The sequence below is a fragment of the Temnothorax nylanderi genome, unplaced genomic scaffold (genome assembly GCF_030848795.1).
Source record: "Temnothorax nylanderi isolate EJ_2023f unplaced genomic scaffold, tnyl_v1.0 TNYL_tig0007_pilon, whole genome shotgun sequence".
NCBI lineage: Eukaryota > Metazoa > Arthropoda > Insecta > Hymenoptera > Formicidae > Temnothorax > Temnothorax nylanderi.
Genome location: NW_027249069.1, coordinates 1,049,450 through 1,074,972, shown reverse-complemented (window position 1 = coordinate 1,074,972; position 25,523 = coordinate 1,049,450). Strand labels below are relative to the sequence as shown.

General features: G+C 42.1%; 1 protein-coding gene across 6 annotated transcripts in view; it reads left to right on the top strand.

Moving 5' to 3' along the window:
- LOC139780307 (uncharacterized) overlaps positions 1 to 25,523 on the top strand; it is a 258,523-nt gene that overhangs the window by 121,371 nt on the left and 111,629 nt on the right. The window contains exon 6 of one of the 6 annotated variants that reach the window (XM_071718918.1): positions 3,808 to 4,361. The exons of the other annotated variants lie outside the window; for them this stretch is intronic. Coding sequence (XP_071575019.1) covers positions 3,808 to 3,974 — 167 coding nt within the window. The 3' untranslated portion in view covers positions 3,975 to 4,361. Of the gene's footprint in view, positions 1 to 3,807; positions 4,362 to 25,523 lie in introns of those variants that run through there. 6 annotated transcript variants of the gene reach the window in all.

Here is a 25,523-nt window from a genome sequence, read left to right as displayed (position 1 = left end):
CACGTCTTCGCGATGTTTCTGTCAAATAAATAACTTCTAAATAAACAAAGTTTCCGCGACGCATAACGGTTTAATACAGCCGCGTTTATGTACATTGCAACGAAATGCCATACGAATCATCGTTTACCGCAAGGAAACAAATCTCGTTGATGAAAGTTCCTCGTAAAAGATGCGAAAAGTAATAGCTCTCGTTGAATCGTTCCTCGCGTGACTTTTATGAGATGCATTTCTTGGAAACAGAAATATGTAATTTGTTTTTATGGAGTACGAAGAGTAGCAGATAATTAATGCTAAGCGGACAACTTACTATAAACACGACAATTTTGCGATCATATCTGAGCGCAAATAGAAACAAATCTCGACATCAGGGTGTTTTCGATCTTCAATCGATTAGGATTGGAAAAAGTCCAGCCTGAACAAAAAACGGATCCATTTGAATATCAAATTTGATACCGCAGCGCAGTTCTGGTATCACGTCTTATCCATAATCGTATTTAAATTAAGATCGCATAAGGTAGGTTAGTTTAATAACGGTTAATCGTATCTTTCCCTTTTCTTTCTCTTTGTCTCTCTCTCTCTCTCTCTCTCTCTCTCTCTCTCTCTCTCTCTCTCTCTCTCTCTCTCTCTCTCTCTCTCTCTCTCTCTCTCTCTCTCTTCCCTCGCATCGTGTTTCGAGGGGGGCCTTAGGTACTCCCGTCGGTGACGAACAATAACGATAAACCATATAATGGTTAAACGCGACAAATATACGTACGGTACGTATATACCTATAGACTGTGTTGGCAACCGAAGAAGAAGTCGGCAGAGGTGGAGGGCCCCGCATATGCATACAATTGATACAGATATACAATCGTCTTTACATACGCGTCGCGAGTATTCTTTTCCCGGAGGTTGCCCGGCTCGTAGCCGACACGAGTATTGGTGCGACACGATGTCGGTGCATTCGTAGATCCAAAACGAGAAGAGAGCCAAACGGGGGCTACTGCAGGGGCCAAGCCAGGTACACCGCGGCTTGTATGGTACCTTATTGCGAGGACTATTCGCGACAGGGCGGACTAGTATACATCTGTTCCTGTCATAAGCGTGATTTAGGGCTGAGCGTGGGGATTGATCTTTCCACTTTAAAGGATATCGGGCAGTTAACGCGAGGTCATCGGAAAGTCGATGGCCGAACGGGATTGCGCGATCAGGCTGACTTCTGCAATCTAAATGCAGTAATATCTGTATAATCTATGAACCAATTTATTTACATAATTTTAATAATAATTTTTAAACGTATTCTAGTATAGGTTTCGGTAGTTATATCTAAAAACATATCAAGTTTCTCCTACTCACTGTATATAAACATTGTGCAGAAAAATCTATGAAGTTAATTCTTTCAAAATTTGATTTATTTATTTTCTACAGTTATTAAAAATGGACAATGCATTTTAAGTAATTTAATTTACATGCATGCAAATAATTTAAAATTATTAATTCAGAATTACAGCTTATACAGGTTTCATATCGTTATATTTACGAATACATAAAATTCTATGCTGTCAAATATTTTTTTGCTGAGAAAGTTAGTTGCCGTAAAGATTTATTATGTCAGATCATAGAGCGTGAACTATGTCGGGTTCAAAATTTCTCATGAATCCTTACGATCGCTTCAGATAACAGCTCCGAAATTTTCATAACGTTACCTTTCCGAACTAGAGCGACGACTGTCTCTCAGTGACACGCTCTAATTATGCAATCAAAGTGGCCGTGAATAATAATCGCGGCTCGTGGTAAGTTTCGGAGAGATCTACCTGCTGTCCGGGCTTGCCACGTGAACGCTTCACCATCGTATTTCATATAGGTGAACCAGTTTAAGTACTCCGGTAGGTAATGCCGTTCCGGAGATATACGAACGTAGGAGCGCGTATGACGCACCGGATAACCAGTTCCACGTGATTTGTGGCTATTCCTGGGCGATCCGGCCGCGATAATAAAGTGGCAATGGGGCTTGTTAGCGAGCGGGTACAACGAGGATGGTCGTGCGCCCGTCGCATGACAGTCAGCGTCATCGGCGGTTCATTTGGTGGAGATCATCATTTTGTGGCCCGTACGGGACGGCGAGCTCGTCCCGTGAGAAAATCGTCCCACCGTCTCGCATAATTACGGAAGATCGTTCGCCACGATTCGAGAAATGAACGATATAATGTCGCCGCTTCTGTCGCACGCGACGGTAAAGACGTTACTTTTTGTAGATCGCCGCGATGTAACGCGTCTTTGTATTTTATCATTGGATGAAGATTTTATCGTTGGCTTTAAGTCGCGTGATAAAAGGGATCATGGCTACAGCCGTAATTTTCGTACCGTTTCGTGGAACAAGAACGAGTTCGTCTCTTCGTAATTCCAAAGATACGAACGTTCTTTGGAAAGTACGCGAATCCAAATAATTGGACGTGATTTCGATAAATTCCGTCATAAATTCGAAAAAAATATTTCTGAGTAATTGCATTTTTGATAATAAATCTCATACGCTTTAAAGATTACGATTGCCGATTTTGTGAGAAAAAATATCGTCATTTAAGGAATTACGGAGGATTATATTATTCACCTTCTGAGTTTACGACCAAGTTTTAATACGATGTTTCTATGCAGAGCACGAAAGAGTTTTTTATAAGATACGAGGTATTCATATAACATATGTTTTAACGGGAAGAAGGTAAAGACTAGCACACGTAATATAATTTTTCAGAATATTTTATGCTTTCGTATTCCTGTCTTATACGTGGGAATATACTACTCTGTTAATTATATATAGACTCTATTCGATGAGAAAATATTTTAACGCCTGGAATAATTACGAGCGATCGTTCGTCCCGTCTCTTCGTATCCCGGAATGTTTTGACTTTTGCGTAAAATATAAGAGGACTGTACCACACACTGTCGGGGGATTACAATTTTAATGTACATTACAATCGCAAATGCTTCTCCGGCTTCGCTAGGTGTACCTACTCTTTTCAGCGGCTTTTCGACCTTTTAATCTTCTTAATTTTTGCTCCTCTTGCGATTGCGAAGCACGTTAAGGTTTAGTTCCGCCACCGGCTTATTAACTATTTCGCTTTACTTTTTAACACAAAATGCATTCTTGTCGCGAATATTTATATTTAATCCTGTATTCCCCGTTTTTTTCTATTCCTCTGCTTTTCGCCGATACGTTTTAATGTAATGGAAAAGACATATTATATAGCTGTCTTCTGCTATACAAATATCATACTAGAATACTATAGATACATAATATCATGATTAAGAGTCCTTAAAGAGAAATTTCACATCTATCTAATTTCATTAACGATTGTTCCTAGTAAAAATAAATTATTGGAGGGCAACAAAAAGAATCAAAGGATTGATTAAAATCTTGAATTCTTATCGTCAAATTTTTGATTGGCAAGAATGTATGGGTTTCTCGAGATTACGCGGACGATTGCTGTTTAAATTATTGAATGAAGTCAAGGTAAGGAGACTACGATTATCACGGCTGACTCACGTTGGAGAAGTTGCTTCATTTGCATGTGCGATACGTAATACGTGAAAAGAATTTAAAAGCGAAAGACTATATATAATAACTTTAGATTTAGAATTATTTCTTTTAACGCTTGAAAGCTATTTTACGAACAGATATGAAATTAATTATATCTAGAAAACATATTTAATTGTTCTATTTACGAAAAAAATGGTTAATTTATGATGCCAAAATATAAATGCCGTAAAATAAAGAGTATCAGAGATATCAAGAGGACTAGATGATTTGAATTTCGTCATTTGAAAATTTAGCGAGAGGCAAAGGATCATCGGAGAGGCAGGACGTCGTTGGCCTGGTCCTTCCACGTCGGGGTCAGTCTGGTAGGCGGTACCAACGTGGCCAGGCCTACCTCTCTTCTGACTCAGGCCTAACAATGGACCTGCAACAATGCAGGCACCTCGCTCTCGTCCGGACCTAGCCTCACCTACGTCCTCTTCCTCTGATGTCTGCACATACGTCGTACGTGGACACTGATACATGTTGAGCAGCTTTGCGGTCGGAGAACCGAAACCGAATATAGAGACACTACCGGACTCTGGCATCAGTCGTAAACATACTGACTGCAGTCTCGCGAACTGAACATTTGTTACATAATAAAACCATAAACATGGTAGAGCAGAAACGTCACGAATGTCTTAGATTTCGGGCAAAAATCAAGGGCAAAGAAAATTAGCGGCATCATTGACAATCACATATATTATTTTGTAAAAGATAGAGAGAATAATAGTAATAAAAAAGATTCTGCAGAATTATTTCTTTATATGTAAAAATAATAAAATGGCAGAAGAATTTGCATCTGGATATACTTACAGACTACAGATGTCTATAAAAGTCTCCGATACGCTGGAAGACATGACGACTTAATCTTTTCTTTGCGATTAAAAAGATTAACGGTATTTAATGAAAGAGTTCGCATGCGTCAATGTTGCATAATAATTAAGATCATGGCGAATCTTTTACCGGGATGGTATTATTTACACGTAAAACATAGATCTCCCCGTACGTCAGTAATGAATGGCGGGCATTAGTTAACAGGATATCAAAAGGATATCCTGAGTTAGGCCCACCAAGGAACCAAGACCCCACCCAGGCAGTCGATGCCTGCTGCAACATCAAGAATGAATCCTTACCAAACACAATGCCTCGAACCTGAGCCTTTATCGCGATATCATCCAGTTATAAATTGGAACATAGCTTCGTTCTGGCATTATGATGTTTCTAATATGTCTTTTTTTCCCGCTGGCCACTGACCAGACCGATCTTCCGGCCGATTGCCGCTCATATTCCTAAGGCACTCGTGTGTCTACGAGAACTGGACTTCCCTCAGCACCCTGCAGATTGGTTCCACTAATTCAAAGATTTCTTTTTCCATGATTTATTAGCCGCTTTATCCGTGATGTAATGTTCTCGATTGCACCGCAATAAGAAGAAAATTGTAATAGTTACATTAAAAAATTAGTAAGAATTTACATTTACAAGTAAATAATGGTATATAAATTTGATGTACACCAGCGAAGTATACTTCACTAAAAAACGATTATTTTCATGTTCGATTATTATGTGTATTATGGGAGAAGTTATGAAGATTGAGTTGTAAGATTTTGCAAGCAAGCGCGTTTTCGAAATGTTATTTAAGTTTAAGGTGTATTTATAGATAACTTGACGTGCCCTACGGGGTAACATTCTCGGCTCTTCCACCGGTAGGAATTATTCAAAATCCTTGCTCATGCGACTGCTCGAGATAAATAACTTTTGCCTCCGCCTCTTCCTCTTTTATCCAACCGCTCCTCTTCCACTTCCATCGGATGTCTCGTGGGTGAGCTCTCGGGGCAGCTCTCCATGCCCGGATGTTTAACATAACACGAGCAATCATTTATGCGTGGTGCGAGCTGGCCGGCGACCTCATAATTTAGACCGGTGGGCAGAACTAGCTTACAGCACCCCGCGATTGGCTCCGTATGGGGTGTGCTTTACATTTTTACGCTCTTAATGTCGTTTCCGTTTTTTCCGATATCTGCTCATTCATCAACGGGTGCTGTATTTCTCAAAAAAGAGTCACGCAGTTTATCTTTTGGAAATATAACCATTTTAATAAATAATTATCATCGATATGCTTTAGTGATAATAAGAAAAACATATTTACATTATATCTTAATGTAGTTAACTGTTGCGTATTTTGTTATTATGTAGTTGCTATACTAAATCGTATGAATAACCACCGTAGCCGTTACAATCGCGAAAGAACGTAATATCCTAGCTATGAGGATGTATAGAGAGATGTTTGCATTCCTTTTTGTATCATACATCACTCGTTTGCGGCATTTATCTTGCGTATCGTACGTTCAAATGATTAGATCGACTAAGAAGAAGCTGATAAAAATTTTTGATTACTGTCGGTTCTTTCCTACCTGCGACCGTACAGAGGACTTTCTTTCGCAGATTACAGATTCGAAGCGGGCAAAACGCATTTGTAACGCCTCTTCGAGGAATGGTCGTCGCATCACGGGGTAATAAAATCAGCATAATGATATAAGTAAATACCTCCCACCCGGTCTCATCGCGGGGTTCCTTAAAAAGTCACCAGGTATATCGAGGAGACCCCGTATACGTACGCGGGCACCGCTGGGCCCCCCACGGTGGGATAAAGCCGGGCCCCACGACAGTAGCCGTGTACGCCATGGGTTAGACAATGCCGCGCGCATTAATACACTTCATATTAGTCCGCTTTAATGCGTGTTCGCCGGCCATTGTGAATGAGCGACACTGTTTATCACCGGCCCCCGTATAACCCCTTAGTCCGCTCGCGATGGTAGGGGGCTGCGTATTTATCTGGGGCCCTTTGGCGATCGAGGGATAACAAATACGTACATGTCACACGCCTGGGCTTTTTCAGTTTTTTAGTCATCTTTTATTTCCTTTAAATTGACCGGCGAGCTTCCTCCGCTCGGAGCTTAACTCGAGAGTCAACATACAGCAATAGTCGTTTAATCTTCGTGCGAGTATCTTTATTTTAAGATAATCTAAGAGTTATGCATTCATATCCCGGGGCGTAATGATTTCTCTTTGTCCTATAAGACATAAATTAAACGTCGAGTTAGTAACGATTAAAATATATACATATATGGTCTAATACCTTGTTGGGACTTTACTTTCTCGCGAATTCCGCCTTTTATATACCTACCTCGGATTTATTGCGCGAGACATATCGGGAGATTTGCAAAAATACGAGCGCGTTCGAGAATGTGCCTCGGGCACTCGAATTTTTCGTGTGAATACCGTGAACTTTCACGATCAAATTCGCAAACCCGCGAAAGTAACGTCGCGCGCTTTCTATTTTATACAACACTCCGTCGAACGGCGCTATAATTCATTCTATTAGACTTAACTCATCACGATTTAACGCGCAAGAATGCTGCGTAACTGACGGCCGACAATCATCAACGCGTAAACGCTGCATTCCGAATCTCGAGACATTATCCGCGAACATTCGCATTACGCTTTCTTTAACGTCACACTCCAGCGTTTCGAAATAATCGCTCGGCGCTCCAAGCTGGCTTTACAGTGGACTCGGAATTAATTCTGGCGCACAAGGTTGCACACGCGAATTTTCGCGTGTACATGTCTCGCGCACCGCGAATATTTCAACAAATACGCACGACATCTTAATACCATCACGACTCGTCGCGGGCTGGCTTTTCAGCGGGCTCATGAATAATTCCGGGGACCCAAAAGGTTGAATGCGCCAATTTGGAAAGTGCGGATTTCGTGTATCTCGAATTCTTGTCTGTCACAAAGAGGCGAGGATCATAAGGAGAAAGGGACGTCGAGGAACAAGAACAAGTTGAGGGGCAACGAGAAGGAGGAGCAAGAAGCGGAACAGGCGAAGCGGCAGAGAGGGGCGGGGGAGAGGGGGGAGGGGGGGAGAAAGAAGCCGCGGATGAACCCGCCGGATAAATATAGTTCGTTAACCGATGATGTTAGGACATCACCCCCGCCTCCACCGACGTACGAGTATACCGATATTATTTCTGGCATTGACTCTCTCCGCAGCCGAGAGTGTACGACCCGACAACGACGACATACCGTCATCACTCATGACTCACGGGACTCGAAATACATACTCTCGATAGTAATCGAGAGCGCTTTCGTCCGTCATTATTCGAAGAGTATGCTTGTCTTACTAGAGCTATCGAATTTCAAAGTGTTCTCGAATGCATTTTACGCAATCTTTATCATCATACTGTCATTTTTTAGGGAGACCGTGTTTTAATCGCGATAAAGGATATAAATCGTGATTTTAATGACTGTTATTCAATCATTTTATTGAAGCTGCAGAATTTTGTTACTCGTAGGAAGACCCTTTTAAACGTGCAGGCGTTTCTGGGGTGTGAAATACGCAGAACGCCGTATTTACGATCGCTTCACTCTCGTTTTCTCTGATTTTTGGTAGTCGACGTGTCGTCTGGGATGCTCAACGATACAGAATAGCGCACCCCACACACGTCCCACGCAGATATCTCGATAGTGGATCAGCCAGTGTAACCTGTACAAAGGCAGCCTTAGGCGAATCAGCTATATTTATGCTTTGTTGTGGGCATAAAGACCCACCATAACGATTCACCGTGAATGCGCTGTCGTTGAGTATTTCATCGCGATGCATTTGTGTCTCTTCGGCTCGAAATTTCTGCAGTCGTCGCGAGACCATTGATTCTTCTTCGTCTCCAAACTCTTTTTTTTCTTGGGTTCTCACTGCCATTGTCTTCTCCAACTTTCCTTTTTTTTTTGCGAGTGCTAATGTCTTTTATAAATTGCCGTGTTTCGAATCGCAAAATAATTTCAAGTTTACGTCTCATATATTTAATATCGCTCTCCTTAATCGTGGTTCTTTTGCCAGCTCTTAGAATTATGCCCCGTGCATTTCGACGAAGAGATTTCGCATCTAGGGTCGGCGCAGGGATACGGCAGTTCGCGCGCATATGCAACGATCAAAAGCCGGAGTTTTTTTTTTTTCGTGGATCGCGAATGTCGCGGTGAAATCTGCAAGCCAAAGAGAGTAGGACGGCCGTTGCAAGGAACGCGGAGAAATTAAAATCACGTGAAGTAACCATTTGGAGAACGACGTTGCCAGAATATTAATGTAACGATGTTCGACTCGACGGAACGAATTATGCTGCGCCGAGAACTGTCAGCACGCCAATCCGCCCGGGGTTTCGGATATATTTCGCAACGTCCTGCAGGCAACGGAAATTTACAAGAAAGACGCGGGTTTACGCGACTGATCCCCTTTTGATGGCTGATAGATGGCGATTGCTCGCCGATGCCAAAAGGCGATGCTCGCTGTTTAACGCCGGCGGCACTGCATCTATTACGTCGCGTTACAAGTATGCTAAAACAAAGGACGCTCATTATGTATCTATGCCCGGTTGAGTAACATGAAAGTGCGAACAGATGCCAAAATATGTTCCGAGATCGTGTACCGTCGCGAATAATATTTTGTCACGGCATCGCGATGGATATTCATCCGTCATCGTGGTTTCGCCTTCGCATTCTGTTCTGAATCAATATTGTTCAAGTTAACTAGAAATATCCGTCGCGCGAATATATTATGAAACCTCTCTATTCTCGTAACGCAGATATACCCTACATAAATTTGTCCTTTGCGGCGGATTAGTCTAAAACATTCTGATCCGCCCATTTGTCGCGCGATGACAATGCGTTCAGCTGCACACGATATTATCATTTATTCCCTTCGTGCCGAAAATAAAGGTGATTTAGAGTGAAATAATTTTCGTCGGTGAGGATAAAGCTGAAGATGAAGTTAAGCTCGAGAATGCAAAACACAGAAATATTATTATCGAAGGCTTTTAGTAGAAATATCCTACGAATTCCGGAAGAAGAGCCAAAGGGATGAAATCGACCCGTCTTACGGGTATCATAATCCGGGCACATCCAGGAAAATATAAGACGACGTCCTGAAGATCGCGTATCTTTGGTATCGCGTGTCTTCGGCACCGTTTCTCGTGGCGGTTTCGCGCTCGTCGCTACTTAACAAACTTACCCCTTTAGCCCCGTCGTCTGCCCGGGGCTGCAACGGTGGAGCGGGGTATACGCGGAAATTCTTAACGCTGTTAAGATATGTTAATTTTGTTTACCTATAAGCTATTAAAGGGGTACCTAACGTGCTTAAAGCTAAACCAGTTTGGTTTTCGCTGGATGTGTTCAAGGTGGATCCTGGGGGATATAACGCCGCGCACGCCGGCATTGCTCGCGCCCTGGAAAGGGCTTTTACAGGAAGAGCTGTTACCGGAGAATATACCGAGCGGCGCCCTATGCGTTATACGAAAGTAAGATTGTATCGCGGCTGAAGCGATACCTCGACAAACACGCGACTTATCGAAATTTGGCCGTGCTATCGTATAAGCCAAAGTTGGAGATAAAGGTTCCATCACGCTTTTTCAAGAAAAAGAAAACGATTAGATGTTTTTAGAGTAAAATAAATTTAAAAAGATAAATGCACAAATCGTTTCTGCAATATATTTTGAGACTGTATATATCTCTTTTTAGAGTTTTTGTTACTATATTTTTTAAATTATGAAATGGTCAATGGGGTATAGAGCAATATATGTACAATTGTGTGTAATTGAGTAGAAAATGTAATTATAAAACAATTTCTCGCGATAATTTAGGAATGATATTACACTTACAAGAAATATTCGATACGAACGCTTGCTTACAAATTTTGATCTTTGGCGAAATGACTCGACGTGCCATCGAGAAAAGCTTACGCGCAGCCGGCCGGAGTTTTGCAGCTGCGCCTATTACTAATCCACGGTAGAACAATTTAAGTGTTTGCTATCACTAATAACCCGGCGAGCAAACGCGGCATTATTAACAGGTTTGCAAACATCTCCTGTATTAGTGATCCCGTCCCCCTATAACCTACATAGACTTTCCACGCGCCGACCCCGCCCGCCACCGCCACGCCAACCCTTATTCCGATCTCTTGTACAGATATTTGCCGTGTCTACACCGACCAAATTATCTCCGGCGATTTGAAGATAAAGGATTTTCGTCGAGTGTCGCGCGCGATGCACTCGGCCGACGAGAGAATTGTGCATTAGTATACGGATCCAATAAAGAGCACAACAACCTGGCTTTTGATAGCAATAATTTTAACAGAAATATCATAATGTAAGGTTTACAAAAATTATCTTAGCAAGATATTTATTCAAAATTTACGATTAAATATAGAAAGTACGCTGCAAGGATAACATCCGGATATATTTAAAATACCTATATGTAAAATATCTTTATCCGGATTTTTAAACTCAGAAAATGATTTATTCGTTCGTTTATTCATTCGTTTATTTTTGTTCCCTTTGATATTGTTCCTGAAGTGATGCTGATCAGGAGCCCTCGATCACGGAAGAGACGCGGATGGCGACCGTGATTTTTGCCGACCGTCGCGCTCAATAGAACGTCACGACGTTTTCCATCTATCTGATGGGATCTTCCTCGTGGAATAAATATGTAAATCGGGTCTTCTTCCAGTCGCAGGGCACACGCTTTCGTGAGAGGCTACGACGGACGGCAAGCTAGACTTGACCTTTCGCATCCCCACTCGCTTCCCTGTGTATCCGATCCCACCGTTTAGCCTCTTCTCTGTTTCTCGATATCTCGAGGAGACGTCGAACGTCCCGGCCGATATCGGAGTCCGGAGGCCCGCAGGCCGTGTCCCGTTCCCTTGAATAATTCAGCTCGTACACTCCCGGCGATTTGCGGACGACTGCAAAGGCACGTCGATATCAATATGTACAAATGTATCTCGGGATTCCGTGTGCGATGCCCCGGGAAATTACGATTGCAAATCGCCGAATGTTATTGCTCCAGCCACATCCGACTTCGTTTTATAAGTCGTTAATAACGAACTGGTTCTTATTTTTCTGAATTGTATGAAGATTATTTAAAGATACATATTTATAGTTGTTTTAGTTTATTTTAGTAATTTGACATTACGATATAGGTATTTGCGATATACAATTTTTATAATATATGGAGGTCTATTTTTATAAACAGTTGCTATAACATTCCAATTTAGTTTTTAATCGATTTCCAGCTTTAAGTAATTTTTATGCTACGTTTTTATTTTAATTCGTACCTTTTACTTAACATATTAAAATTGACTCTGAGAAATTATATGAGATGTCAAGTTATGTTCAATCCGCAATTAAGATCCAACCATTCATTTACGTTGAAGGCTCGCAAAGCGCCGCGCCGTTCGATTTTCGAAGCAAATCAATCGGCTCCGATTTCGTTCGGCCGGCGATTATAAGCTCCGCGCGGAATTAGATTGAAAGCTAATTAGTATCGGACAGCTAATTTCGCTTCGACCTCGCCCTTCGACTCTGCGGCTAACGTTCGTATTTTCGTAAACGTTAATAATACCACGAACAGATATCGGGCCGTCCAGCTGTCAGGTATGCCCACCCGCTGATATTCCGAATCGAAAGTGAAGTGGACAACGATCTCGGCCTAATAAACCATGGAGGAGGTTGCTGTTGTTGCCTGTCTGACGTAAAATCGGCGCTAGAATGCACACTCGTACGTACGTAATGCGATAACTTGTAACTGGAACTTCACCACGAGTGATAATGCAATTTTAAGGATAACTCGTACTGCTTTATTCAATGAGTCAACGCAATGAGTCGTGAATTGTTTTTTTTCGCGTGTTGTAATATTAATCTGGTAATTTATTATTGGAATTATCATTTGTCAGAACAGTGACACAAATCAATTGCGATTTTAACATGTTACAGCGTTTCTATCGCGTCGAGGAAATTTCTAACGACCAATTCCACGTTTTATTTTGTTGCGATGTCAAACTCAATTCTGGCAAACTGACGAGAAGCTCGAGCCGAGCGTGCCGACGAAGCGAGGGGAGAAATGTTTTTATTTATTTAGACTTCGATTATCTCGCTTGCGAAAGAAGTCAACCCGTCTGGGACCACCTATCGTGTTCCTCCTATAATTCAACTCTCGAGAATGGTCTCTGTTAGAAAACAGGGAAATACCGGAGCCCGTACCACGTCCCTTTTCCGCATCCATGCATTTCTCCTTGTTACTGTTGCGTGGAAACTTTTTTTTTGCTCTCCTAGTTCATTTTCTATTGAATTACAGCGACGTACAGATAGAAAATGTCAAGTATCGCATGTCTTGTAGGATTTTTTATAAGATTGATCGTGTTGTGCTTGCTTAAAGCGGAACGCTTTAAACCGTCACTGATTACGCATTAAATATATCAAATATATTTAATGCAGTTTAATGCGCTTGAATTTATGCAACTTAAGAAATAATTTAATTTCTTGGAAAATATTGAGAATTGACTTTTTATTTGCAGTGTGTGAAAAATGTGTGAAAGATAAGATAATAAAGAAGATGCGGACAAAAAAGAATTGAAGATAGAGGAAGGGTGAAAAGGAAGAGAAGGGAGATAAAGGGACGACTCCCTATACGCATCATCGTTCGGCTATTTTTTCGGTTTGATCGTAAAATCTAATGGGCGCATAAACCGTGGAAAAGAAGCTTCGGCATAAAAAAGAGAACCGTCAACGATAGAAGCATTATTAATACTTTATGTTAATTACCGTATCGTTTGGTTCGTCGAACGGCCTTAAATCGAGTTGCTAAACAGCCGTGCCTGATCGTAAATTCGTTGTCTCGGCTTGACGCTCGATTAAAATCTGCTTCCAGGGGGGAATGGCTTCCCTTTTTCTCGTCCTTTTCATCATTTCATCGACCACGTCGATACGGCTTTCCCCGTTGATGCTAATCGGCTGTGATAATCGATTAAAATCACAAGAGCGTTATTCAATCTTTAAGTAAATGTATACTCTTCGCTCGATTAATTAAGCAGAAAATATTAAATGACAAATACAATGATGTCGAAGTGTTTCATTGTCTAATGTAAAAAGCGTTGATGTTTAGATCCGCGTATCGCATTCTCGCAATCAACGTCTTTCAGGATAGAAATATAATTGATACGTAATGATTCGGGCAATTGCTTTATTAACTCCCTTTGTTCTCCCACTCAGGAGCATCGCGTGATTGCATATTTCATTATGTAACAGCCACATGGTGTATCATACATGCTTTGTAATTCAACCTGATTGTGGCCTAACTATAAGAACCAAACTGCCGATTCATCCGCCCCGCTGGACGTAACAAAGACGCACGCACAGTAGCAATCGCTATAATCTGGTCACTTATGCCGACATAATGGCTTACAATCTTCGTTCGGTTTCTCCGTTTTAAGACCCCAATCACTTTGCCATCGCAGCTGCTATAAAAAAGTATATACATTATATCGACTTCCTTGATTAATTCTTTCATTCAGAGCTACTTCCTTCCGTATTTTACTGGGAGCGCAGTCTACCAGCGTCGTTTGTCGATCAACAACAATATTCCCGAAATATTCACGATGATATACATATCTCACATTACGATGTAAAAAATTTACGGTTAATTAGATGCGTCGAAGTTCATTCGTGATGTCCTTTATGGCTAAGTTGCAAAGAAACATCAATCGGGATAATAATTGTGTAAGATTAAGAATTCGACATGTATATTTATTAATGGCAGATTTAATACACGTTTTACGATCATGAGTCAATTCTTGCGTATCCCTTTTGAACGCAATGAAAAGCGCAATTTAGATATCGATTTGTGTTTATGATCATGACATACGCTATCTGAATTTTCATAACTGTTTTGTGAATGTCGAGTTACAAATAGTATACGTGTAAAACAAATTAGGCATTTATTTACGAGAAAATTACAAACAACTTTGACGAATAAAAATATGTATTAATCATATTTAAAGAGAGTTAAAAGAATTTATATATAATTAATTTTTATAATGAATTAAATTTGTATTTATTATAATATTCTGGATTTTTTTACTCTGAGTACTAATATTATATTAACTTATATTGTAATCTTTTTCCGCTATAGTTGTAGTTTATGCAGTGTATTCCGGAAAACAAGGAAATGATTCTTAAAATTGATAGAATCTCACACGTTACACAAAATTTTACCATTGTACCATATATATCAATTAATTCGGAATAGGCATAAAAGAGGGAAAGACGCTCATCCTCTTCTAATTCCAAGCCTAGGGCGAGAGAGAAACGACGATAGAAGGAGCGAGCCGTGATAATTTAGCAGTCAATTAGCTCGCGTTTCAGGGCTGCCGAACTCCCGGCTCCGCGATAATATCGACTGGCGGCTGTTATTTCGCTGAAGTCGCTTCGAATTCGAATTCGCATCTTCCTTCCCCCTCATCCCTTCGGTCCGTTTCGTCATCCCGTGGTTTCTGGAGGTTTGGTGGCATTGGTAACGTCGCGCCCTACCGCTATGCTCCCGCTCCCCCCCTCGCCCCCCAGTAATTGTTTGATTACTCAGCACGGCGCTGAGCCACGATTAAACTCAAACTAAGGCCTCCAAGACCTGCCTCGGCCCTCTCTCCCCCCCCTCTCTCTCTCTCTCTCTCTCCCCGGTCTTCAACCGACGAGTTAACGTAAGGTAATACTACCGTACGTCGGCCCGCCGGGTATTATCGGGTATTACTGTCCCGGGGGAGCGTTAATTAGCGATCATTAGTTAATTGATCGGCAGCCGTCGGCGAGGTGCAGCCTCGGACGATTCCGTCGGCGGAAACTCTTGTGCGTGTTTAGCCATTAATCCAGATAATGGAAGGACGACGGAGTTTCCCCGCGCGCCGATCGGCAAGTAACGCGCTACTGTGAACACGTTGCAAGTATGCGATCATTAACCGGATGCACATCGAGTGAGCCTTTCTAGCGTGTGACGCTTATCAACGTATCGGGTTGCTTCTTTGGAGGATATTATGTCAGATCGTTCATCCGTTATGTCGTTGTCACGAAATTAATTTTTTCACAATAATTGTATTTTTTGCAATTTATAGCCAGATGATACCAATCTTTTTTTATAAAAATATTTGTATTGAAGAATATTGTTCTTGTATCGATACTGGCGCGATTCTTCGTTATAATACTATCATAGTCGGATTTAGATTGAAGCCGCGTTTCATATCTCTTTGCGCGAAATATTTTTTTTTATCAACGTGATGATTAAGTTTGTCGGGCGTAGGGTGTAGAGGAAAACTAAAGTGTTCTCCGCTGAGATTACGTGATGAAAGGAGTGGATGTCCAATATACGATTTCTTCGCGTCCTCGGATAAGCCGCCCGTGAAAGGACAGAGAAAGAGATCAGGAAAGAGTCGTCTATAAAAATAATCTTCCAAAGACTCGATTCTCGATTGATACTCTCTGGAGAGATCTGAGGGATACTTTCTTTGTAAGCGGGTTTTCTCTTCGTCGCTTCTCTCCACAAAGCTTTGTCACACTGACGTGAGGAGTTCTCGCCGCTTTTTACGTTCGGTTTGATTTCGTCGCGATGCTCGCAACGCTTAAGCGTAGGAAATACGGAGTAATTGAAATTTTAAAGATCGTAGCTTTCACACGCGCTTTACATTAATTTCATAGAATTTAGAATAGACGGAAATAGAAAGTAATCTCTTCTCTCCGTTATCAAAAGGTGTCAGAAGTCAAAATATAAAACTAGTTTTAGCAAATAAATATTCTTTACATAAAATCATGGAAAGTTATATATCTTCCGATTACATTTTGATAGAAAGAACGAGATCCAAAGACGCGCGTCAATTTTTATGCAGCGCGAAGTAGCGATCGCCCTTAACGCACATCTCCGATCAGCCGGACAAAACTCGGCCCGCTACCGCTCGTACCCGATAATTGTTAATGAATAAATATAAGTCTCGCACAATAGAGCGCCCATATGCGACCGGACGTGAGTGACAATGGCTTGCCGTGATGCTTATGAAGTGACAGGTGACGCTTTCGTTTCCGAGAGAAAGAGAGAGCGAGAGAGAACTCATTTAAAATCGACCATTTCGAGAGATTGACTCGTTTACACTTACGATCCCGGCCCATCTTCCCATATACAGTCCTCCAATTGCATCCAGCGTTACGGTTGTGAATTACAATGCGAGAGAGGAAATGAGGAAGGGCGTGCCCGAGGCAAAGTCAATGCGATGCTCTCTTTAATTCATCCCGTGTCATTCATTCGTCACGTCTTAACGGAGTTATATTGTACATTTCCATATTTCATCGGTCCACTCTAAGATTGCGGGAGCTCTCTTCTGTCTCTGTTTCGTTTATTTATATTTTATATAATGTTGAACACATCATATTGATGCCACGTATTTTTTTACGTTTACTTCAAAATCTGCATATATTTTCTTTCTGATTTTGATATTTGATATTCCACTCACAAAACGATACATTTCGCGAATTATATAGCATTTGTTGTGATATTTAGCATCTCGTGTGACAATAAGCCTGCCATATAAGTCACACATGCAGCATGCGGTCGATTGTGCGTCAAGCAAATCGGCGTTAAGGCAGGGTGAAAAGTCGGTCAAGTGAATCCGAAGCGTGAAGTATTCGACAGAAAGACGCTTTCCACATGGCGGATTTGAAATAAATTTCTGTCTTCCACGGGGAGGTAGTCGGTGAACTCGCTTCGCTCGAGATATTTATCTGAGCGAAGAAGGAAGGATGAAAGACGCGGGTTCGATGGCTGCTCCGCGTGGGAGAATGGCCCCTACCGAAACGCATACGGCGCGATGAATGGCGTAACGAAATCGTAACAAAAAAACTCGGGCATGTGACAAGTCTTTGTGCGCGACGGAACCTCAGCTTGTTCTCCTCGCGCTTCTTAACATATAGGTGTTTATCGCGTATGTTTGTTTGATATTCGTACACACAACACTTTATTGCTAGTCAAAGGTGATCGAGTAAGTCTTGGATGACAATGTAGGGAAGATAAGGGAAACGTATGAGAAAATTACAACGAGGAAACGAACGCGTGACGCGAGTATGTGTCATAGGTCATTATAGTTCAAATAGTGAAGAGAGATTTGCTTACGTAATCATACGCGTTTATATAATTTAATAAGCATTATCTTATTGAAAGGTACGTTATTAAAGGCGCGACGTATTAATTGACGTATTAGCACTGATAATTCTGCACGATCCGCTGGCTATCGCGGATGGATGGCGCGATCGTAGAGGCGAGGCTCGCGCACTGCTCTCGGAATTTAGCAGCCACCTGGTATAAATGGCCGAATGTGGTAATTATACGCAAGTCAGCCCGCCGTCCATGCGGCATTAACGTCCAAGGGCCTTGGGCTGTGGGAGGTTTCAGTAACGTGTATCGGAGAGGGCAGGAACGAGTTGCAGCCCTAATATTTTGACGTGGCCTAATGAAACAATGCGAGGCATCGTTCCGAAGGCATGAGAGAGAGAGAGGAATACCCGGTACGGGCTGGCCTGGCCTCGGTGCGAGCAAGACAGACGCGAGGAATGGAAGAAACCACGAAATTGTGGACGGGTCCTCCGTCTCGCCGGAATTATTGCTTGCGCGCACCAGCGGAAGCAGCTGCGCCGTAAATCTGCATTTTCGACAGGTGTTGCGTTGATTGCATTGCATCGGCGATACGAAGAAGCGTCTTTCAGGCGTCATTCGGATCCGTGGGAATTGCAAGAGTCGAGGACAATACTGGTGTTTGTTGTCAAGGTTCATGCTATATTAATTCCACGACGTTTCGCGCAAGTCGCGTATACATCGATGGGAAATGCCCTTCTCGTCACTTCCGCACAGTTCTGCTATCGGCGCAATGTCGATTGTTTAATGGAAATTGTCATATTCTTGATATATACGCAACATTTGCATCACACTTTTAAACAAGCTTAGTTTAACTATATACATCATAACGAGCGGTATAATTTTCCGAATAAAAAAATAATAAAATTGGTATAGAGATACGGAGTTATAAAAATTTTTTTTAATTTTTCTGATTTTAATTCATTACATTTGACGAGAGGCATGCATAAATGTACGAAATGGCTGACTATCTCATCTGATTGGACTTCGATTGGCGGCCATCGAAGCGGCCGACACTCTCGAACTGGTCGATGCATCGTCCTGCAGCAGGTCTAATCACGTTCCTTTTTCTCGTGCGTTTTCTCGACGGTAAGGCAGACCAAGGGTCAGTGATTGGTCGAGACGGGAGAAGGGGCCTATGCGGCCCTAAGGCCCCCATCCGAGATCGGCCGTCCTACTACCACGGGGATACCTTTGACGGGTCGGCAATAAGAACAAGTATGAAATCAACCTCTCGACAGACAACAGACTCTATCAGATGGTAATTATGTGTATGGCTGATACAAGGAGATACGGCCCGATATGCACCTATATCCGAAATCTATACTGGGTGTCAAACTCTGAAATAGAATTCTCCGTTAATGAAATGCCAGCTCGAGTGAACGCTCAAGTACACCTCGAGCACTTGTAATAAAGGCTCGAGACCGAGGGCACGAAAAATTCTCTGCCCGAGTTTGTTAGATGTCATGAATCTGTACGTCAACATCTTTTCGATATCATCGTGTTACATAATTTTTGAGTATAGTGTTCCGGTGGGATAATTACACGAGCAGGTGCGATAGCTTCGAGCCGTTAAATTACGTGTACACTGAAATAATCTGGCATACGCGCATCAAATTGATTAAAGAACGTACTACATTATTTTCTTAAACACTGCGGTGTCATCCAGTCTTATTAAAATTTATTTCGAGAAAAATGCGTGTTACTAGATCTTTCACTGAAAGCAAAATAATTAGCAAAATAATTCAATAATATCAAAAAATATTATAAGTATGCTTTTTAAGCAATTTGTTCGCGAGTCTTAAGGATAAGAGATTTTGTACGATCTAAGCTAATAGATCGCTTTCGGAGCACCCGGTACGTAAAATACGTTCGAGACGGTACGTTAGCGACTGACATTATGAGTGACGTACGATATGGAGGAAGGCATCGGGCAGTCTATAATATATAATAAAAATGCATCCACACGCCTCGATGAGTTGATTGTCTGCTTGTCCGGATGCCAAAACGTCCGAACTCGTGCATTTCATATCGCGTTTTATGCATTTACGAAGCGCCCCGCTCCTTCGTACTCGGGTGGTCAAGGAATCGGCCCACGGCGCTCTTTCGTCGTCCCGCGTCGTCGTCGAATAATAATCATAATAATGAGAAATTCTTGCTCATCCTCGACTATTTTTGGATTTAACGGTGTTTCAGGAATAGCCTTTTTAATCGTTCTCCTTCACAGTTTTCATCAATTATTACGTAATCGGTATATGTATCTTATTTAATTGTTATTCACACGCGTGTCGGTATCTTTCAAACGCTTTATTTGCCATGTTCGTGTTTTACCGAACGTTCTAAAGTAAAAGAAGTGAGTGTTCTCTCCAGATAAATTTTTTCTACAGAAACATGTGATACAAGAGACCATAAAATGGTAAAGCAATTCATAATTGCTATTTAACAACACTAGATCGATGATTGACTCAACCGTTCCGCAAACGCGGACTCTGTGGTAATATATGGCACTTTGACGATCTCATAATCCTTTTCTTAAATTAGGTTAAGCAATCGGAAGCGAATATCTCAGCTGCCCCTAAGTTGACAGAACTCCTGCGTATTTCTAAAGTGGTGTCCACTTCTACATGCTTGACTTTTCCCCTTTGCCCTCTTCCCTCTATCTATCTGTCTATCTATATCTACCATTTCACGAGATGTAACATTCGCAAAGCGGGACGTCTTCTGTCAGAAGATCGCGACAGTGAGAGCGAGTGAGAGCGAGAGAGAGAGAGAAAGAGAGTGGGGTGAGAAGAAGGAGAATGGTTTGGTAGTTACGGAAGACGGGGGGGGGGTTGAAGGGGCGGGTATTTGTGTAATATTCCGTTTGTCTTGCCTTCAGAGCATCCGCTAATGTACACAACACCGGGGCGCGGGGGAGGGTGGGAAGGGGGAATGGGTTCGAAGACACTCGGCGTAGAGCGAGGATGTACCTAGGACGACGGGAAGGAGCACCGGCAGCAACTACTAGGATTGTTATTGTACAATTTGCTAAGACTAAGGCGCATCTAGTGTCGAGTGTGAGGGAAGCACCTTTGGACATCAGGCGAGGTATCACACAGAGCGCCTAGTTGGTCCTCCTTTTGCCTGCGAACCGACTTGTACCGCGCTTGGAAGATCTATTGTCTTGATCCGCGACAAGTTCAATGAAGAGCTTATAGATCAGCTTCGACGAATCGCGCCGACGCGAACGACGATTAGACGAACGATCGGATAGCTCGCGTCGTATCGAATTGATCCGCGATAATCGGACGAATCGCTTCCGATTAGTTAGCACGCGCGTACGACCAGGGGGTCTAAAGTTTTGCTGTTGACCAAGATCAAAGCAGAGGACCAGTATTCCGCAGATCCGTGAGAGAGTGTCTGGTTAATGCCAGCACAGGCACTCCTCTTTACCGTTTGAAGCAATAACGAAGACGTTTGTTAACCGGCAATAACTTCGCCCTGATTCCTGATGATAAGATCACAGCAAAGTTCCCTGTTGCGTCCATTGCATTAGCCCGTTTGTAAGCGAGATTTGGAGCTGGTATATTCAATTCTCGGCGAAATATTTCTCAGCAAAATATTATAGTTACTCCAACGTCACAATTTGTCTGATTCGCTGTATTTTACATTTAATTTAAAGTTTTCGTTGTTACGAATAAACAAAGAGATTATTTGAAGTCTATGGCATTGGCATTTGAAATTTATTAAGATTTCGCTGGCTCGAAATCTCTATTTGCAAATCAAACATGTGCTAACAAGCCGGATGTTTGCGATATATCATAAATCCACGAATCAAAGATGCCTCGCTGCGACGGATTAACTGCGACATCTGCGTGCTTTCGGAAAACGAAGGGGCGAGGGGAAAACGTTATAGCGAATGCTCCGACATCTTAACGGAATTACGCGACCGGAAGTGGCTTCCTTTAGTCACACTCACTGATCCTGTCTCATCCTCACCCACGTAAGCTTGCGGAATCGCGTGCGTTCCGCGAGCAAATCGCGACTGTGAATATGGATGTTTGTGTGCGCGAACAGTCTGTCTTCGTAGGCCGGGCAAGAGGGCGGATGGCGGTAGCAAAGTGGTTGTTCTTACACAAATAAAACAGCACTTAGTACGAGTACTTACCTCCTTCGCCTCCCCCCCGCCGCCCACCCGCTTCTCTCTCTCTCTCTCTCTCTCTCATATACACACATCCTCTCTCTTTCTTATGTACACTTTCTCTCTCCCTACGACAACGCCGACAATGGGAATGTGACATGTGCCCGGCCTCCTACAGCAGGTAACACCGCGATGCGAACTCGTATGCAAATCCACTTGGGTATGCACTTCAATACGAACTACGGAGACGCGAATTTCAGCAAGACTCTTTGGTTAAATCAAAGACGCGCTGTCATGATGCTACCGATTGCTCGTTTCGGTCGCAGCCATATTCTAATGATACATTCAGCCATTAGTTGTTAATGCTTATATAATATTATAATCACTGCTAGTTTATTTAGTGGACTGCTTAAAAACAAGAATCGACGTTGTCATTTTATTCCGTGACAAATATAATTTTAAAATTATTTTGAAATTTTGTGATTATAACAATGTAGTGTAAATATTACAAATGCTTAAGCAATTTTTATATTAAAGTGATCATATGAGAGAAATTATTGATATAAAAATATAAAAATATACAGGAAATCTTCCTGAAATATGTATCTGAAATTATACCATTTTTCCTGGATTAATTATAAGTGGTTATATATGTACATGTTATTGCTAAACTTGCATTAGGTATATTTCTAATTTCGTTTGTATTTTAAAAGAAATATATGTAATGCCACGTTTAATGCTAAAAAAGACAAGATTCGCGAAGAGTTTATTAGATTCATAAAAGGTCACTTTAATTTTCGAACGTAGAGAAAGATTTGGGATATAATTTCGACGGCGGTAGATCTTATTAACCCGGCGCTGAACTTTCCAATTTAAGAAATATTATTTTAGAAAATACTACGAAATCGTCAACAGACATATTTGAAAAGCAAATGAACTCGTACAATTAATTATTCCCAAAGTAATTATTCCGTCGCTCAAAAATAAACATTGCTGAATAAGTCCAGGATGAAATTGTTAATGTGCGATGATGTTTTTATCTGACATATATCTCTCGAATTTTCAATCATGCCTTATTAGTCGGAAACAAATAAAACATTTACAACTTACTAACTATAAAATTACGAGTTTCTACAGATTGATAAAACACAAAGACTCTCGCACCTTAATACTCGAAATTTAAACTATCAACATTTTTTTAGATGATTAAAATCTTACCCGAAAGTGAAGATGGTCCGTACGATCTTTTTCGTCTTTAAGCAGCACAAAGGTGTAAGCGTGTTAAACTTACACCGACACTTGCCGCTTGAAGAAAGTAATAGAGAAAGGGTTGACGTCATAGATCCCGCGAAATCAGTAGCTGTGTAGATCCGGTAGAAAGAGAGGACCGGGAGGGATGGATTAATATTTCAGGAAGATTCCCTGTAGTCTCGTGCGCGCGCGCGCGCGCGAGCACGCGTACCATTGAATCCGCGAAGCTGAAGGCTGCCTCTCGCCCCGGCAGAGGTGGAGGGTTTAATAAGAGCCAGTGCCGGGGTCCGTTGTAATATCCGTTTTGTATAATCGCGCTGCCGGTCCTCCTTTTATTTCTGGTAATTTTTCTCATCAGAGCACCCGGACGCCCGGTGTCCCGCGGGACGCCCTGGGCAGTAGGACGCCTCCTCCCCTCCCCCCACATTCTCTCTTCCCGACCGTTCGTGTCCATCCGCTCCGTGTCCGTCTGACAGCGCCGGATTCAGAGAAACGTATTAATACGTAATCAGTCGCGGGAGCTACCTTTGCCGTTGTGCCGGATCGCTGCCTCGTTCTTTCGCTGCTTGTTTAGCATGCCGTTGCTGCCGATGGTGGTGCTGCTCGTTGCTGCTGACCTCGCAGCTAATGAGAGTATAAGTGGGGGATCAACAGCTACCAGCGAGCTGCTCTATCTTTTGACATCGCTGCGGTTCAGCTGGAAACAGAAAGATGTTTGCAGATGAGAATTTTATTACAGATTTGTTCCATTGTAATTTTATAAGAATCGTTTGCTGTTGGATATTTCTAGGAATTTAAGAGATCAGTAATAATAATTAATCATCGATATTAATTTGCCATGAATGTTAAAAGAATACGTTGGCCAGAAAATATTACGTTATTGATAGCAATGTTAATTCTAAAATGTAGAAAAGTCAAAGCTGCGAAGTCGCGGATTGCGATTAGCAATTTCACGAACGAAAACGGGAGAGAAAAGCGATAAGAATTGACCTCGATATACGGCAGCTTTACAAACGGCGCGGGAACGTTGAATTGACCTTGGAAACAGGAAGCGGCGTATGGTATTCACAATCCACGCGGTCCAAACCAACCAAGTCCGTTGGGTTATCCGATCGTTCCTATCACCCGGCTATCGGCCCCATTTGAATGCCGGGGTCAGATCGGGGATCCGATCGGTTGCGCTCGGGCCGCGGTCTTTCTTCGTCTCGCCGCGCATTTAAATATTAGCCTCCTACGAAAGGCCCATTGAAACATCTCGCAGGTGCACTTCTACGGTTTTGCTTTCTTCGCGTGCGGGAAACGCACATCTGAAGGCGCGCCCTTGGAGGGATCTTGATTCCCCATTCTCAGTTGGGTGCCTCCCTCTTTGCTCTCTTGTGTCCTCTCCACTTCGATGAAACCTTTTGGACAATGCAATGTGCGCGATCGACCTATCAAAGGGTGCATGGGAATATTGTAGGCTTACGTAAGAACCTTGAGCCCTGCACGCGCACATCTTGGAGGGATCGAGGACGAAGATCGTTGGCGAGAATCGATTCGTCGTCCAGCTGCGTTGGTTTAGCTCTTTCAAGCGACTAATATGTGTTTGCGCAGAGATGGGCCCCGTAATAAATAGATTTTGTCCTTGAGAGATTTGCGTTTTCCTTTTATTCTAAATACGGCTATTGACTTTGATGATCTAACGGCCGATTTATTCGATCACCCTTTTCATTTTATTGACTCTTCTTTTAGCAGATGTTGTTGACGAATGTAATTACGGATTCAGTTTTTTAAATTATTAGATTGTTAATTGCAAGAAAACTAATAATCACTGATATGATGTAATTTATTATTATTATGCGTATGTGCGCGGACCGATCATGTTAAAACTGAGATTATTAATGTCACGTATATGTATTAAGAACGCGTTAATCTTCGTGAGTTAATCTACTAGAAATTAACAGCGATATCTGCGAAATCTCTATTTAGGAAAGTGATGCACAGATGATTTGAAATCTTCTAGATTGACGTGCCACATCACGACGGAGCCGGCGGGCCTCGTTTCGATTGCTTTCCTTTTCTTTTTGCACGCACATATTAATATTAATAGCTTGCCATTTTTAGATGAAGCGAAGCTCGCGAATGAACTTTTGATTCGATTCTGCCTCAGGGAATGTACGAAGACGATCTTCCTTGTCGTAATAACGTCGCCGCTCGGTATTTCGATAAGAATGTGTATGCATGTTCTACGTATATATGTATGTATACACATTTTTATATATACATATGTGTGCGTGTGTGTGTGTGTGTGTGTGTGTGTGTGTGTGTGTGTGTGTGTGTGTGTGTGTGTAGGTGTGGGTGTGGTGTGGAGGTATGGATGTGTGCGCGCGAGCTCGGTTATCGTCTTCTTTTCCTTCCTTCTCTTTTCTACGCTTTGCATGTCGCTCATTGGCAGGTTTGTAATTATTCTCGAGCGTACAAATTGTGCGAGCAGACGATTGTGTACATCGGTAAACGTAGTCAAAGAGCATAATAGCGTAAACGCGGAGAATAAACACGAATGTTTCGTAATAT